At 43.3% G+C, this 14,286-nt stretch overlaps 1 protein-coding gene across 1 annotated transcript in view; it reads left to right on the forward strand.

The window, feature by feature from the left end:
- Nucleotides 1–6,694: 6,694 nt before the first annotated feature.
- LOC144598560 (histone-binding protein RBBP7) overlaps nt 6,695–14,286 on the forward strand; it is a 32,277-nt gene continuing 24,685 nt past the window's right edge. Inside the window, exons 1-2 of the mRNA XM_078408740.1 lie at nt 6,695–6,823; nt 9,222–9,366. Coding sequence (XP_078264866.1) covers nt 6,799–6,823; nt 9,222–9,366 — 170 coding nt within the window. The 5' untranslated portion in view covers nt 6,695–6,798. The remainder of the gene's footprint in view (nt 6,824–9,221; nt 9,367–14,286) is intronic.

The raw sequence follows: 14,286 nt of genomic DNA on the forward strand, positions 1-14,286 counted from the left end.
TTGCCTTGACTATTTTTTTCCTCTTCACGTACCTAAAAAAAACTTTTGCTATCCTCCTTTATATTATTGGCTAGTTTACCCTCGTACCTCATCTTTTCTCCCCGTATTGCCTTTTTAGTTAACTTTTGTTGCTCTTTAAGAGTCCCAATCCTCTGTCTTCCCACTCTTCTTTGCTATGTTATACTTCCTCTCCTTAATTTTTATGCTGTCCTTGACTTCCCTTGTCAGCCACAGGTGTCTCTTACTCCCCTTAGAGTCTTTCCGCCTCTTTGGGATAAATTGATCCTGCAACCTCTGCATTATTCCCAGGAACACCTGCCATTGCTGTTCTACTGTCTTCCCTGCTAGGGCCTCCTTCCAGTCAATTTTGGCCAGCTCCTGCCTCACGCCTCTAATTGCTCCAGCCTTTCAACATACGACAGTCCCGCCATTCCGGGAATTAACCTAGTGAACCTACGCTGCACGCCCTCAATAGCAAGAATATCCTTCCTCAAATTTGGAGACCAAAACTGCACACAGTACTCCAGGTGCGGTCTCACCAGGGCCCGGTACAACTGTAGAAGGACCTCTTTGCTCCTATACTCAACTCCTCTTGTTATGAAGGCCAACATTCCATTGGCTTTCTTCACTGCCTGCTGTACCTGCATGCTTCCTTTCGGTGACTGATGCACTAGGACATCCAGATCTCGTTGAACATCCCCTCTTCCTAACTTGACACCATTCAGATAATAATCTGCCGTTCAATTCTTACTTCCAAAGTGAATAACCTCACACTTATCTACATTAAACTGCATCTGCCATGTATCCGCCCACTCACACAACCTGTCCAAGTCACCCTGCAGCCTTATTGCATCTTCCTCATAATTCACACTACCCCCCAGCTTAGTATCATCTGCAAATTTGCTAATGGTACTTTTAATCCCTTCATCTAAGTCATTAATGTATATCGTAAATAGCTGGGGTCCCAGCACCGAACCTTGCGGTACCCCACTGGTCACTGCCTGCCATTCCGAAAGGGACCCATTTATCCCCACTCTTTGCTTTCTGTCTGTCAACCAATTTTCTATCCATGTCAGTACCCTACCCCCAATACCATGTGCTCTAATTTTGCCCACTAATCTCCTATGTGGGACCTTGTCGAAGGCTTTCTGAAAGTCGAGGTACACCACATCCACTGACTCCCCTGTCAATTTTCCTAGTTACATCCTCAAAAAATTCCAGTAGATTTGTCAAGCATGATTTCCCCTTCGTAAATCCATGCTGACTCGGAATGATCCTGTTACCGCTATCCAAATGCTCAGCAATTTCGTCTTTTATAATTGACTCCAGCATCTTCCCCACCACTGATGTCAGACTAACTGGTCTATAATTACCCGTTTTCTCTCTCCCTCCTTTCTTAAAAAGTGGGATAACATTTGCTATCCTCCAATCCACAGGAACTGATCCTGAATCTATAGAACATTGAAAAATGATCTCCAATGCTTCCACTATTTCTAGAGCCACCTCCTTAAGCACCCTGGGATGCAGACCATCAGGCCCTGGGGATTTATCAGCCTTCAGTCCCATCAGTCTACCCAAAACCATTTCCTGCCTAATGTGGATTTCCTTCAGTTCCTCCATCACCCTAGGTTCTCCGGCCCCTAGAACATTTGGGAGATTGTGTGTATCTTCCTCAGTGAAGACAGATCCAAAGTAACGGTTTAACTCGTCTGCCATTTCTTTGTTCCCCATAATAAATTCCCCTGCTTCTGTCTTCAAGGGACCCACATTTGCCTTGACTATTTTTTTCCTCTTCACGTACCTAAAAAAAACTTTTGCTATCCTCCTTTATATTATTGGCTAGTTTACCCTCGTACCTCATCTTTTCTCCCCGTATTGCCTTTTTAGTTAACTTTTGTTGCTCTTTAAGAGTCCCAATCCTCTGTCTTCCCACTCTTCTTTGCTATGTTATACTTCCTCTCCTTAATTTTTATGCTGTCCTTGACTTCCCTTGTCAGCCACAGGTGTCTCTTACTCCCCTTAGAGTCTTTCCGCCTCTTTGGGATAAATTGATCCTGCAACCTCTGCATTATTCCCAGGAACACCTGCCATTGCTGTTCTACTGTCTTCCCTGCTAGGGCCTCCTTCCAGTCAATTTTGGCCAGCTCCTGCCTCATGCCTCTGTAATCCCCTTTGCTATACTGTAATACTGACACTGCTGATTTTCCCTTCTGCCTTTCCATTTGCAGAGTAAAACTTATCATGTTGTGATCACTGCCTCCTAATGGCTCTTTTACCTCTAGTCCCCTTATCAGATCAGGATCATTACACAACACTAAATCCAGAATTGCCTTCTCCCTGGTAGGCTCCAGTACAAGCTGTTCTAAGAATCCATCTCGAAGGCACTCTACAAACTCTCTTTCCTGGGGTCCATTTCCAACCTGATTTTCCCAGTCTACCTGCATGTTGAAATCTCCCATAACCACCGTAGCATTACATTTGTGACACGCCAATTTTATCTCCTGATTCAACTTGCACCCTATGTCGAGGCTACTGTTTGGGGGCCTATAGATAACTCCCATTAGGGTCTTTTTACCCTTACAATTCCTCATTTCTATCCATACTGATTCAACATCTCCTGATTCTATGTCACCCCTTGCAAGGGAATAAATATCATTCCTTACCAGCAGAGCAACCCCACCCCCTCTGCCCACCTGTCTGTCTTTTCTATACGTTGTGTACCCCTGAATATTCAGTTCCCAGCCCTGGTCGTCTTGTAGCCATGTCTCAGGCGGTACATGATTGAAAATGGAATGGCTTGAGATTCAAGTTGTTAGAGAAAGGTGACATGCTGACATTAGCAGAAACACTGACAATTGCCCTTTCACTTGAAGCCAGTTTCAGACCATGCGATTGGACGGAGTAAGTCATGTTAACAAAGTGACATCTACTGAGACTAGCAAGGGACACAGACTTGGTAAGCTGAACATAATCGTGACCATTTTAGAAGTGGTAAAGTCAGACATTTTTGCAAACATTCATGCTGCCCTTCCAGGGGTCAAATGTGCAGAAAGTGTGGTGAAATAAAACATTTTTGCAAGTAAGTGTCGAGCCCCAGGCAAACCAAAGAGTGACAATGGAAAGACAAACAGATTTGGAGGAAGAAGGGAGCAGAGAGACGGATGTTGTTAAAATTTACGCCATGTGAATGGTAGGGCTCTGAAGAGTGTTGAGTAGAGGGATCTAAGAGTGCAGGTGCAAGGTTCCTTGAAGATGGAGTCGCAGGTAGATAGGGTGGTCAAAAAGGCTTTTAGCACATTGGCCTTCATCAGTCAGAGTAATGAGTATAGAATTTGGGAGGTCATGTTGCAGTTGTATGAGACATTGGTGAAGCCACATTTGGAGTATTCAGTTCTGGGCACCATGTTACAGGAAAGATGGTGCAAGCTGGAAAGGGTACAGAGAAGATTTACGAGGAGGTTGCCAGGACTGGAGGGTCTGAGCGATAAGGAAAGGTTGAGTAGGCTGGGACTATATTCATTGGAGCGCAGGAGGATGAGGGGTTATCTTATAGAAGTGTATAAAATCATGAGAGGAATAGATTGGGTAGATGCATAGAGTCTCTTGCCCGGAGTAGGTGAATCGAGGACCCGAGGACATAGTTTTAAGGTGAAGGGGAAAAGATTTAATGGGAATCTGAGGGGTAGCTTTTTCACACAAAGGGTGGTGGCTGTACAGAATGAGTTGCCAGAGGATGTAGCTGAGGCAGGGACTATTCCAACGTTTAAGAAACAGTTAGACTGGTACATGTATGGGACAGGTTTGGAGGGATATGGGCTAAACATGGGGAGGTGGGACTAGTGTAACTGGAACATGTTGACCGGTGTGGCCAGGTTGGGCTGAAGGGCCTGTTTCCACACTGTATGACTCAATGACTGTTGTTGAATGTTCGTGCGTGTGTAAATATGATGAACCACAGACGGATGCAAGATATGATTTTACTATCAACAATACGCATACAAAAGTGCCGGTTAGAATTGGAGGTGTGAAGGTAGACTTCATAGTAGACTGGAAGCGATAGCAATGTTATTGACAGAGCACTGTGGGAAGACTTGAAACGGGCAAAGATAAAATGCACTTCAAGGAAGTGTGAGAAGAAATGGTATCCTTATATATCGAAACCATTCCAAACTGTTGGATGTTTCAAGGCAGAGTTCCAAGCAGGTGATAAACACACTATGGCTGAATTTGTGATCATCTGGGAGAAGAGAGAGCCACTTATGACTAGAGACTGCCCAAGCATTAGGTGTGCTACACATTGGGTTAGATATTAACTCACTGAAGTCATATGCAGACTTAAAGGAGTTCAAGCCAGTGTTTGAAGGCATAGGGAAATTACATGATCATCAAGTCAACTTCAAGATAGACCCAGTTGTTAAGCCTGTAGCACAACCAATGATAAAAACTCAATTTGGATTGAGAGAGAAGGTAGAGGCTAATGTAGAGCTCATTGAACAGGATATAATTGAGTTTGATGAAGAATTGTGCCATAGGTCAATCCAGTTGTAGTGGTGCCCAAACCAAAGAGATATAAGGCTGTGCGTGCACATGAGACAAGTAAATGAGGCGGTTGTATGACACTCATTAACTACTGTTGACGAGGTGCTACTAGAGCTACTGACAAGCAAAGTATTTTCAAAACTAGACCTAAAGTGGGGTTATCATCAGCTGGAGTTGGACCCAGAGTCAAGGGAAATAACAATCTTCGTCACACATTGTAGACTCTACACCTATAAGAGGTTGTTGTTCGGAGTCAATGCCGCACCTGAGATTTACCATTAAAAATTTCACAGCGCAGCAGTGTTATTGGACCATGTTTGGTCCTCCGAAATGTGAGTGCCCAGAAACTTGAAGCTGGTTGCTTCAAAATAACTAGTTTGGTTGAAGGCTAAATGTTTGTTTGGTGTCGCAGAATTGGTGTTAATGGGCCCTAAGGTGACCAGTGATGGCATCAATCCAGCTGAGGTCAAGATTGAATGTTAAGCATGTTCATCGTGGTGTTGGAATGTTCACGTTAAAACTCATTGGATTGTAAAGTCTAGGAAAAGCCTAAAGAATATTGTTTCATTTGTTACATATTTCAAGTTAAGGTGTTGTTATAATCAGTGAGGTCATATATTGTTCACTTCACAATATAATCATAACAAAATGGGCTTTTTTGTTTGATAGGGGAGTGATGTCATAATAACCATTGTAAGGCATCACATGTTGCATAGTCGCAAAAAGATAAGGTAGCACATGTATGGGGGAATAAAAAAATGGCAGAATAAAAGACAGCAAGTTCATGTTCAATGGTGTTAAATGTGCATTTATTATTATTGAATCATGGCAAAGATCTAACACATGCCTATCATTGATCACCTTTCACATTAGTTCTAGGTTACACCCCTTTCACATCGGCTTCTTGCACACTCGCCAATTTAGACACCAATTTTTCTACAAATCAGCACATCTTTGGAATATTGTACGAAACAGGATATTGTAGGATGTGAGGGGACCGCCGAGAGCGTTGGTGGACACAATGCTGGAGAAACTCAGTGGGCCTTACAACTAAGTAACCCGCTGAGTCACTCCAGCACCGTGTTTTTCCCCCTCAAGATTTCAGCATCTGCAGTTCCTTACGTCTACTCTGGTTCAGCTAAACACTTCCTTAGCAGACAACTGTTGGAGATGGCCAATTGTGCATTAAACTATTCAGCAGGATAAAGAGATCGCCATTTCATTTCCCAGCGGAGATATCCTCCCGACCCGAAACGTCACCTATTCATTTTCTCCAGAGATGTTGCCGAACTCGCTGAGTTATTCCAGCATTTTGAGTAGATGCTCCTTTCATTTGGTAGACTGAAAGGCAAATTTCCATGGCAACCTGGCCTGGTTCAAGATTATACCAATACAGTAGTTAATCACGTGGGATATTAATTTGGAAGAACTGGGAGGATGGGTTAAGAAATCAGTCCAAAAGTCGAAACATCTCTGGAGAAAAGGAATAGGTGACGTTTCGGGTCGAGACTCTTCTGCAGACTGAAGTAAACGCGGAGTTACTCCACAAAATGCTGGAGTAACTCAGCGGGACAGGCAACATCTCAGGAGGGAAGGAATGGGTGCCGTTTCGGGTCTGGACCCTTCTTCAGACTGCTGTTCCTTCTGACACCAGTCCCTACATTGTGTAGGAAGGAACTGCAGATACTGGTTTAAACCGAAGATAGACACAGAAACCTGGAGTAACTCAGCGGGACAGGCGGCATCTCTGGAGAGAAGGAATGGGTGACGTTTCTGAGGAAGGCTCTCGACCCAAAACGTCACCATTCCTTCTCTCCAGTGATCCCGCTGAGTTACTCGAGCATTGTGTGTCTATCTTCAATATAGGGAACGGCGTCCTTATTGCTGATCACTTACACTGAATAACTGACGCGAGGAGAAGCGAACGATCAACTCGACGGTAATGAGGAGCGACAACGGATAGAGGGGAGGTTTGCGCGTGCGCAGCGCCGCGGGCAGGTCAGGCGCGCACCCGCGGCCACGTGCGACCCCTCCCCCCCCACCGGGCGCGCGCACGGAAAGGCGCGGCGCGCTCCCGCTCGCGGGCGCAGGGAGGCGGGGCGAGCGGGTCCACGGATCGCCGCGCGTGCGCATACGGTGTAGATTGTGGCGCGGTGTCGGTGGTTGTGCTTTTACGCGCGAGCGGGCTCGATTGTTTCGGAGAAAAAAAATCACATATAATTCAAAATAAACGGCGCGCGGCAGCAGCCTTCATTCCGTATGGTGAGAATGGCGGATAAAGAGGGTGAGTGTTGAGTGTGCGGCACCGTGCATCGGAACTTCAGCGGCGTTGCTCGAAGCCAGTGGGCCCAGTGGCGCTAAATCCCGGGCCGGGTTGAAGGGAGGGCTAACTCGGGCAGCCGGAGTTCGTCAGCTCCGGGCCTCAATTGCGCGGGTGGAGAAGTCAGGAGGAGGAGACGGCTCGTCACTCGGTGCACCGGGCTCGGCCGGCGAGCGAGCGGTCATTTCCCCCCCCAAGCCCAATGTCTCCGATGCGAGAGGCCACTGACCCGAACGAACTATTCGAGCCCGTGGATCTGGACGGAACAACCTCAGTGGCCGCGTCTAACACCGGCCTTTAGGATGGATGCCTTTTTTGTGCGGCGGGTCGGGGATCTGCGGTGGGTGGGACTTGGGTGGTCCCTTATTGGTGCTGGCCTGTCGTTACGTTGGGAGCTGACCAGATTTTCTGTTTAGTAGCTGGAATGGTGCTGTTGGGTTAATTATTGCCGCGTTTTGTGTGTTGCGTGCAAAGCCATTGAAGTCATGTTTGCAGCCGGGTGCCTTCTTTGACAGCTTACAATGTGCTTTTCGTGACCTCGGGTCAAACAAATTTGAAATCTGGTCTCTTACAATGAAGGAAACGTGCCAAATGTTAGGCAAAGTGAGTTCCCTCGCTGCTATGGAGTAAATAATCAGCTTGGAGTGTTGAAACTGAAATGTTAGCCGTTTCTCTTTCCACCTGGTCCGGGTATTTCTAGCATTTGCTGTTTTTGTTTCAGATTTCTAGCATTTGCATATATATTTTTTATTTTACAACTAGGAAAACTCCTAGTTTGGCGACGTAAGACATTTGGGTCTGTATTAGGCACACATTTAGGTTCTATCGTGATGGCGTCTTAGAGATTCAACACTGCCTCAATTTAGTTTGGTGTCGTTGTTGATTGGGTGTTTGAGGGGTCTGTGTCACTGCATTTTAAAAAGTATGGGGAGGAGGGGACGAATCTCAATCATTTCCTGAGGATTGTGAGGGGTGAACTGACAGATATTGAAAGTATGAGATTCTGAGTGAATTAATTCTGATATTTTAACTGCACAGCGTTTTCTAGAGATGAACCTAACTGTGTTGTAACCTGACCCAAGAATGTAGCATTGGTGAAATAAAAATTGGGTCCAAGTCATAAAAGGAAAAAAAAGGCATGATGAAGAAAACTTGGTTGGATTTTGAGGAGCTTATAAAAGAGGTGGACTTTGGGAGGGAGTTATAAAGGTCCATGGTAAACATTAGTATTGAAACCAGGCATGCTCTCAAGATTTCAGAATCAGAGTTGTGCAAATGTCTTGGAGTGTGGTTGATCTGGAGGAGGTTGTTTTGAGAAGACTAGGCAGTACCTCTGAGTTATTTGAAATTAATGAGTTGTGTAACAATTTGTGTAGACCAGTGACTGCAAAGATGGGTAAATAGTACTTGTTTGGACATGGATAGTATTGTTTTGCATGATTTAAACCTCAATAGAACATTGGAGAGTACAAGAATGGATTGGAAGATCAGGATCAGAGTTGCCATTGGCAGTGATAATCTGGTACATTCAGTCACTAATAGGTGTCCTGTAGTTTGGGAATATGGTCTTTGTAAAATTGGAAAAGGTTTGGTTTACTGAGACGGTTGTTGGAGAGAGGGCTATGTCACAGCTTGTGATGCTGTACACAAGAAACATTTGCTTATCCATTACTTAATGTTTGAAGAGCAAACTTCTGCTTATCCACTACTTAAGTTTAGAGATGATCGTGGTGTGGTATAGTAAAGCTAGCTGTTGTCAAAGTCCATGTGGTGATACTGTGGCATTTTGCTTTAAAAATGAGGAAGAAAAAAATGAAGGAGAATAGGAGACCATACAAATTCATGGTCATGGTGGCGCAGTGATAGAGTTGCTGCCTTACAGCGAATGCAATGCCGGAGACCCGGGTTCGATCCCGACTACAGGTGCTGTCTGTACGGAGTTTGTACGTTCTCCCCGTGACATGCGTGGGTTTTCTCTGACGTCTTTGGTTTCCTCCCACACACCAAAGAAGTACAGGTTTGTAGGTTAATTGACTTGGTAAATGTAAAAATTGTTCCTAGTGGTTGTGGGATAGTGTTAACGTGCGGGGATCGCTGGTCGGTGCGGACCCGGTGGGCCGAAGGTCCTGTTTCCACACTGTATCACTAAACTGAACTAAAAGTTTTATAAAGGCATTGAATCAATCAAACATAACATTCTTATGTAAGTTTTTAATGTAGCATTCATGATCTTTTTGAGCTATAAATTTGTCTTTCAGTTAAATTTAATGGTCAACCCGGCGTAACCTATGAGCTTCTTGAATCTACGTGATATTTATTTTTGGAAAACTTGAACTGGAATTAATATGTTATTTTTTTATAGTTTATGACGACGCAGTGGAAGAGCGTGTGATCAATGAAGAATATAAAATATGGAAGAAGAATACTCCATTTTTGTATGACTTGGTTATGACTCATGCATTGGAATGGCCGAGTCTTACTGTACAGTGGCTACCTGATGTAACCAGGTAATTTTCTTTGTCAAAGATTTTGTTTATTTTTTTAGAGTTCTGGTGTTCTCTTGTAATGGTGTTACCCATGAAAAATTAGGCCCAAAAATGTTACATTTCTTTACCGTAGATCAAAACTGTAATGGCAGTTTCTATACCGTCTCAAAGTCCAACTTCGATAGCCATTACTTCTCGGGGATGGAATGGAGGTATAGCTTACGCACACACCGCACTCTGAGATAACAAAAACGAATCTTCCCAATGCTGTTTCTTGATTAATTGGTCTTTATTAAAGTAGCACAAATCAAAAGAGTGATTCATAACTTTTCGTTCTTATCAACTGTTTCTTCTTCAAACAATACAGTAAAAATCATGTAGTCGTTACCGTGTGGTCCTTGAGAGTGTAGCTGGCGTGAGTGTGGCAGACGTGAGTGTGGTAAAAAACTATTCTCTCCATCCTCCGAGACTAAACTGACCCACAATCTCTGTCTCTACGCTAGCCTCCTCCCATGTGGACACTCCCCATTACGTATCAAATCACACCCACAAGCATGCAAAAAGACAGAAACTAGAAATATTAAACATAGCCATAATACAATGACAGTAACTAAATTAAGCGTAAATGGCTCCTACACACCGGCCCCTAATTGTTCTGTGTATATAACGAAGCAATTACCAATAGACTTAAAAGGAGCTATAAAAGCTTAATATTTATCAAAAACAAACGTAATATGCATTATATGTTGGCATTCAAACTTTTTTAGCGATTCTTCAATCTTCTCCTTCACCTTCTAGACGCAGACATATCTTGGTTATTGATCTTACCAAGATGTTATCCTTAATCTGAAGTCGTACAGTACGCACAAAACCTTTAACATCTGGCATGATCTCCAATATCCTGCCCATCAACCAAGAACCTCGTGGTGCAGTAGAATCAACCACCAAGACGATATCACCTTTGACAATCCAATGTTGTTTACGAAGTTTCGACAACATGTGATTTCTTCCTCCATGTCCGATCTGTTCATGAATATGTCGTAACAGCAATGTTGAAATATGAAAGTCCTTCGAGAGAATAATAGGATGCTTAGCTTCTTCAGGCATCGCTAGTTTATTTGGGCGACCACCTACTCTCAGAAGTCCTTTATCCAGTATCGGATCAAGCCGTATAAATGACTACTTTTAACACCATGTTCACCAGCTTGTAATGTTGATAGCTCTTCCTTGTATTCTTGTCTTTGACAGAAAGAGATAACTGCATTTTCTGCCTTAAAAAGATCATCCGGACATGAACACTGTCATGCCTTATAACCATATAACCATATAACAACTACAGCATGAAAACAGGCCTGTCCGGCCCTACCAGTCCACGCCGACCACTCTCCCTGACCTAGTCTCATCTACCTGCACTCAGACCATAACCCTCTAATCCCCTCTTATCCATATACCTATCCAATTTACTCTTAAATAATAAAATCGAGCCAGCCTCCACCACTTCCACCGGAAGCCCATTCCATACAGCCACCACCCTCTGAGTAAAGAAGTTACCCCTCATGTTACCCCTAAACTTTTGTCCCTCAATTCTGAAGCTATGTCCCCTTGTTGGAATCTTCAACTGCAGCTGCAAGCCTTAAAGACTTGCATCTCTTTGTCAACCTTTTCTTTCAGCTTGCCAGGATCTGTTTCAAAGCTACTCACAGCAGCCCGAGTTTCCTTTCTCTTATGAGACCACTGCAAAAGCAATGTTTTTAATTTAAGAAACCAAGCTACCACAGTCTTCAACGTATTCCATGATGAAAAATGGTTAATTAAATAGTTTGTTGAATCCAATGGGTCCTTAATAATGGCGTTCACTAAGATGTCTTGCTTGATCTCCGGATCATTAGCAGAGATTTCAGTTTCCAGGTTAAACTTTGGCTATTCTCGGTCTGGTTTACAGAGAAACTGGCCCATTGATCCATCTCTTACTGCTTAAGAAGCAGTCTGCTGTTAATCCTCTAGAGGCTTCATCCGCAGGATTCTCCTTGGTATTAATATACTTCCACTGTGATACATTAGTAGCATCCTTTACAAAAGAGATCCTGTTTGCGACAAATGTTAGGAAGCGTTTATTTTCATTATTGATGTACTTAAGCACTGTCATGCTATCAGTCCAGAAGGTAGATTCCTCCAGCTTAAACTGCAGCTGGAAGCTCCATTCTGGGAATCGTCATTTGCTGCAATGGTGCCACACAGGCCTTTCCCATTACGAATGCAGCATGTACTTCATTGTTATCATTTTCCAGTCTCAGATATGAAACAGTACCGTAACCACTTTCACTTGCGTCAGAAAATTGATGCAGCGGTGCAAATGTGATTCGACCAAAGTTTGTAGGCTTCATACACCGGTCCACACTGAACTCCGAGTTCTTGTCGAGATCTTCTAACCACTCTGTCCATCGCTGAGAGAAGATTTGCGTTATACACTCATCCCATCCAAGTTTCTTCTTACAGAGATCCTGCAAAATTAACTTGGCTGGTAGTGTAAATGGTGCAAGAAATCCCAAAGGGTCGTAAACAGAACCAATCACAGACAGGATGCCCCGTCTTATACATGGTCGATCCTGAATCGAAATTCTGAACTTGAACACATCTGTTTCGACGCACCAGTGCAATCCCAGTGCTCTCTCCATGGGCAGATTGTCTTTGTCCAAATCCAACTCCCGGGTTTCCTTGGCTCTATTATCTAGTGGAATGGTTTCCAATACATCACGGCTCTTGCTAATCCATTTCGATAGCATGAATCCTCCCTTGTTGCAGAGGGAAGTCAAATGTTTTACCATTTGAATTGCTTCTTGTTCCGTAGACATGGATTTTAAACAATCATCCACATAGAAATTGCTCTTCACTGTGTTTGTCACTTCTTCAGAAAAATTAGCTTTATTGTCCTCCACGGTTTTCCTTAATGTGACGTTTGCACAGCTTGGTGATGACACTGCTCCAAAGAGATGTACCTTCATCCGGTATTCAACGAGATCTTGTAATGCATCTCCTTCCGGCCACCATCGGAATCGCAAGTAGTCGACATGCTTTTCCGATACCGTGACCTGATGGAACATTGCCTTGATATCCGCCATCAAAGCTACCGGCTCTTGTCTGAATCTGATGAGAACTCCGATGAGTGAGTTTGTTAAGTCTGGACCCTGCAGCAGTTGACAGTTAAGTGATTTACCCTTGAAAACCGCAGCACAGTCGAAGACCACTCTTAAAGTTCCTTTCTTTGAATGATATACCCCATGGTGTGGGATATACCAAAGCTCTCCATCACTTCGATTCAGCTGGTCTTCTGGCACCCTTTCGGCATAACCATTATCAATCATCTATGTGAGGAAAGATGTATATTCATCATGAAATTTCGTATTCTTGCCAAATTTGCGTTCAGATTCTGAATGCGTTCTGCAATGCGACGGTTATTCGGCAGATTAACACTTTCTTGTTTAAAAGGTAAGTAGGCAATAGTATCCTTCTATCATCTTTACCGAGTGATTCATAATTTCCAAAAATTTTACTTCTCTGGACATTTCTTCTAATTCGTTGCTGGTTCTTTCATTGATGTCGTGATTATATTGCTTGGTCAACAACTCCTCTAGATATACAATAGATAGTCGATTGATGGCAGCAGCAGTATAGTTATTCCTTTTCCTGCCTTTGTTGTTCCTTCTCAAGGAGCCATAGATAACCCATCCAAGTATGGTTCTCACAGCAAACGGTCCATCTCCTTGACTGGTAACAACCTTTCTAGTTTCTAATGCCTTCAAAGCATTCGTTCCAATAAATAGGTCGATATCAGAATTTATTTTAGGTATCTTGACATCCTTCAAGTAAGGCCATTTTTCCAAGTCTTCTTGCTTAGGTATATTTGGATGAGAGACAGGCATAGTCTCTTGTGTAAGCACATCAAATATTTGTATAAAATTGTCTTCCTACAGACTAGATATTTCCATAATTGTGATATGATAACTATCTAGCATTTCTGACCATTTATGGTGTTCAAGAGAAGCTTAACATTTTCTCCTGTAATGTCCAGTCCAGCCTTCTCATCAAGCTTTCTGTGCATAAGGTAGCTGAACTTCCCCTGTCCAAAAATGCGTATGTTTCGAGCACTATATTCCCCTCACTACTCCTTACCTGTACTGGTAAGATGGAGAAAATACAGGTTTCTACCCCGGCCCCACTATGCGCATTTAACTGAGTTGAGGCAACAACATAACTTGTAGCTGGCTTCTCCTTTTGTTCCATTTCCTCCGGCTTCTTGTCCGTATTCCTCTGTTCAATGTGAAACAATTCAGGATGATCTTGTTTGCATATATTACGTTATCCGATTCCTGCAGTCTTTAACCATGTGTCCTTTCTTCAGACATCCATAACAGATTCCTTTCTCCTTCAAGAAGTCAATCTTTTTTTAATATTCCTTTTTCTTGAATTTTCAACACCATCTTATAGTGTGACCAACTTCATTACATGAAAAACAAAACCCTTGTGGCTTAACGGTAGATACATTTTTAAAAATTCCATACTTCGTTTCTACGGGTATTACGGCAGCAGCAAAACTGCTTTCCTTAGGTCCTGATCTTCTCTTTGCTTTAGTAAAGGTAGAGCCTTTGACAGCTGCTGATTTAGGATCTTAAATATTCCCATGGCGTAGGTTTGACATTAACCGTACTTCTCTTTCCATGAAATTCACCAGGTCAGGAAGCATGGCCTCTCTATCGTCAACCTCCTGTATTAGGCCTGCTTTATCTCTCCACTTTTCTCTAAGCCTATCGGGCAGTTTTAGAATGATAGCCTTCATATTACTAACAACGTTTATTTCTTCCATGTGGATGCTATTTCTCATTGAATTACAACTCCTAAGAAATATCGCAAACTCATGCAAAGCCTTCACATCTTCCGCCTTAA

This window comes from Rhinoraja longicauda, chromosome 12 (assembly GCF_053455715.1).
Source record: "Rhinoraja longicauda isolate Sanriku21f chromosome 12, sRhiLon1.1, whole genome shotgun sequence".
Classification (NCBI taxonomy): domain Eukaryota; kingdom Metazoa; phylum Chordata; class Chondrichthyes; order Rajiformes; family Arhynchobatidae; genus Rhinoraja; species Rhinoraja longicauda.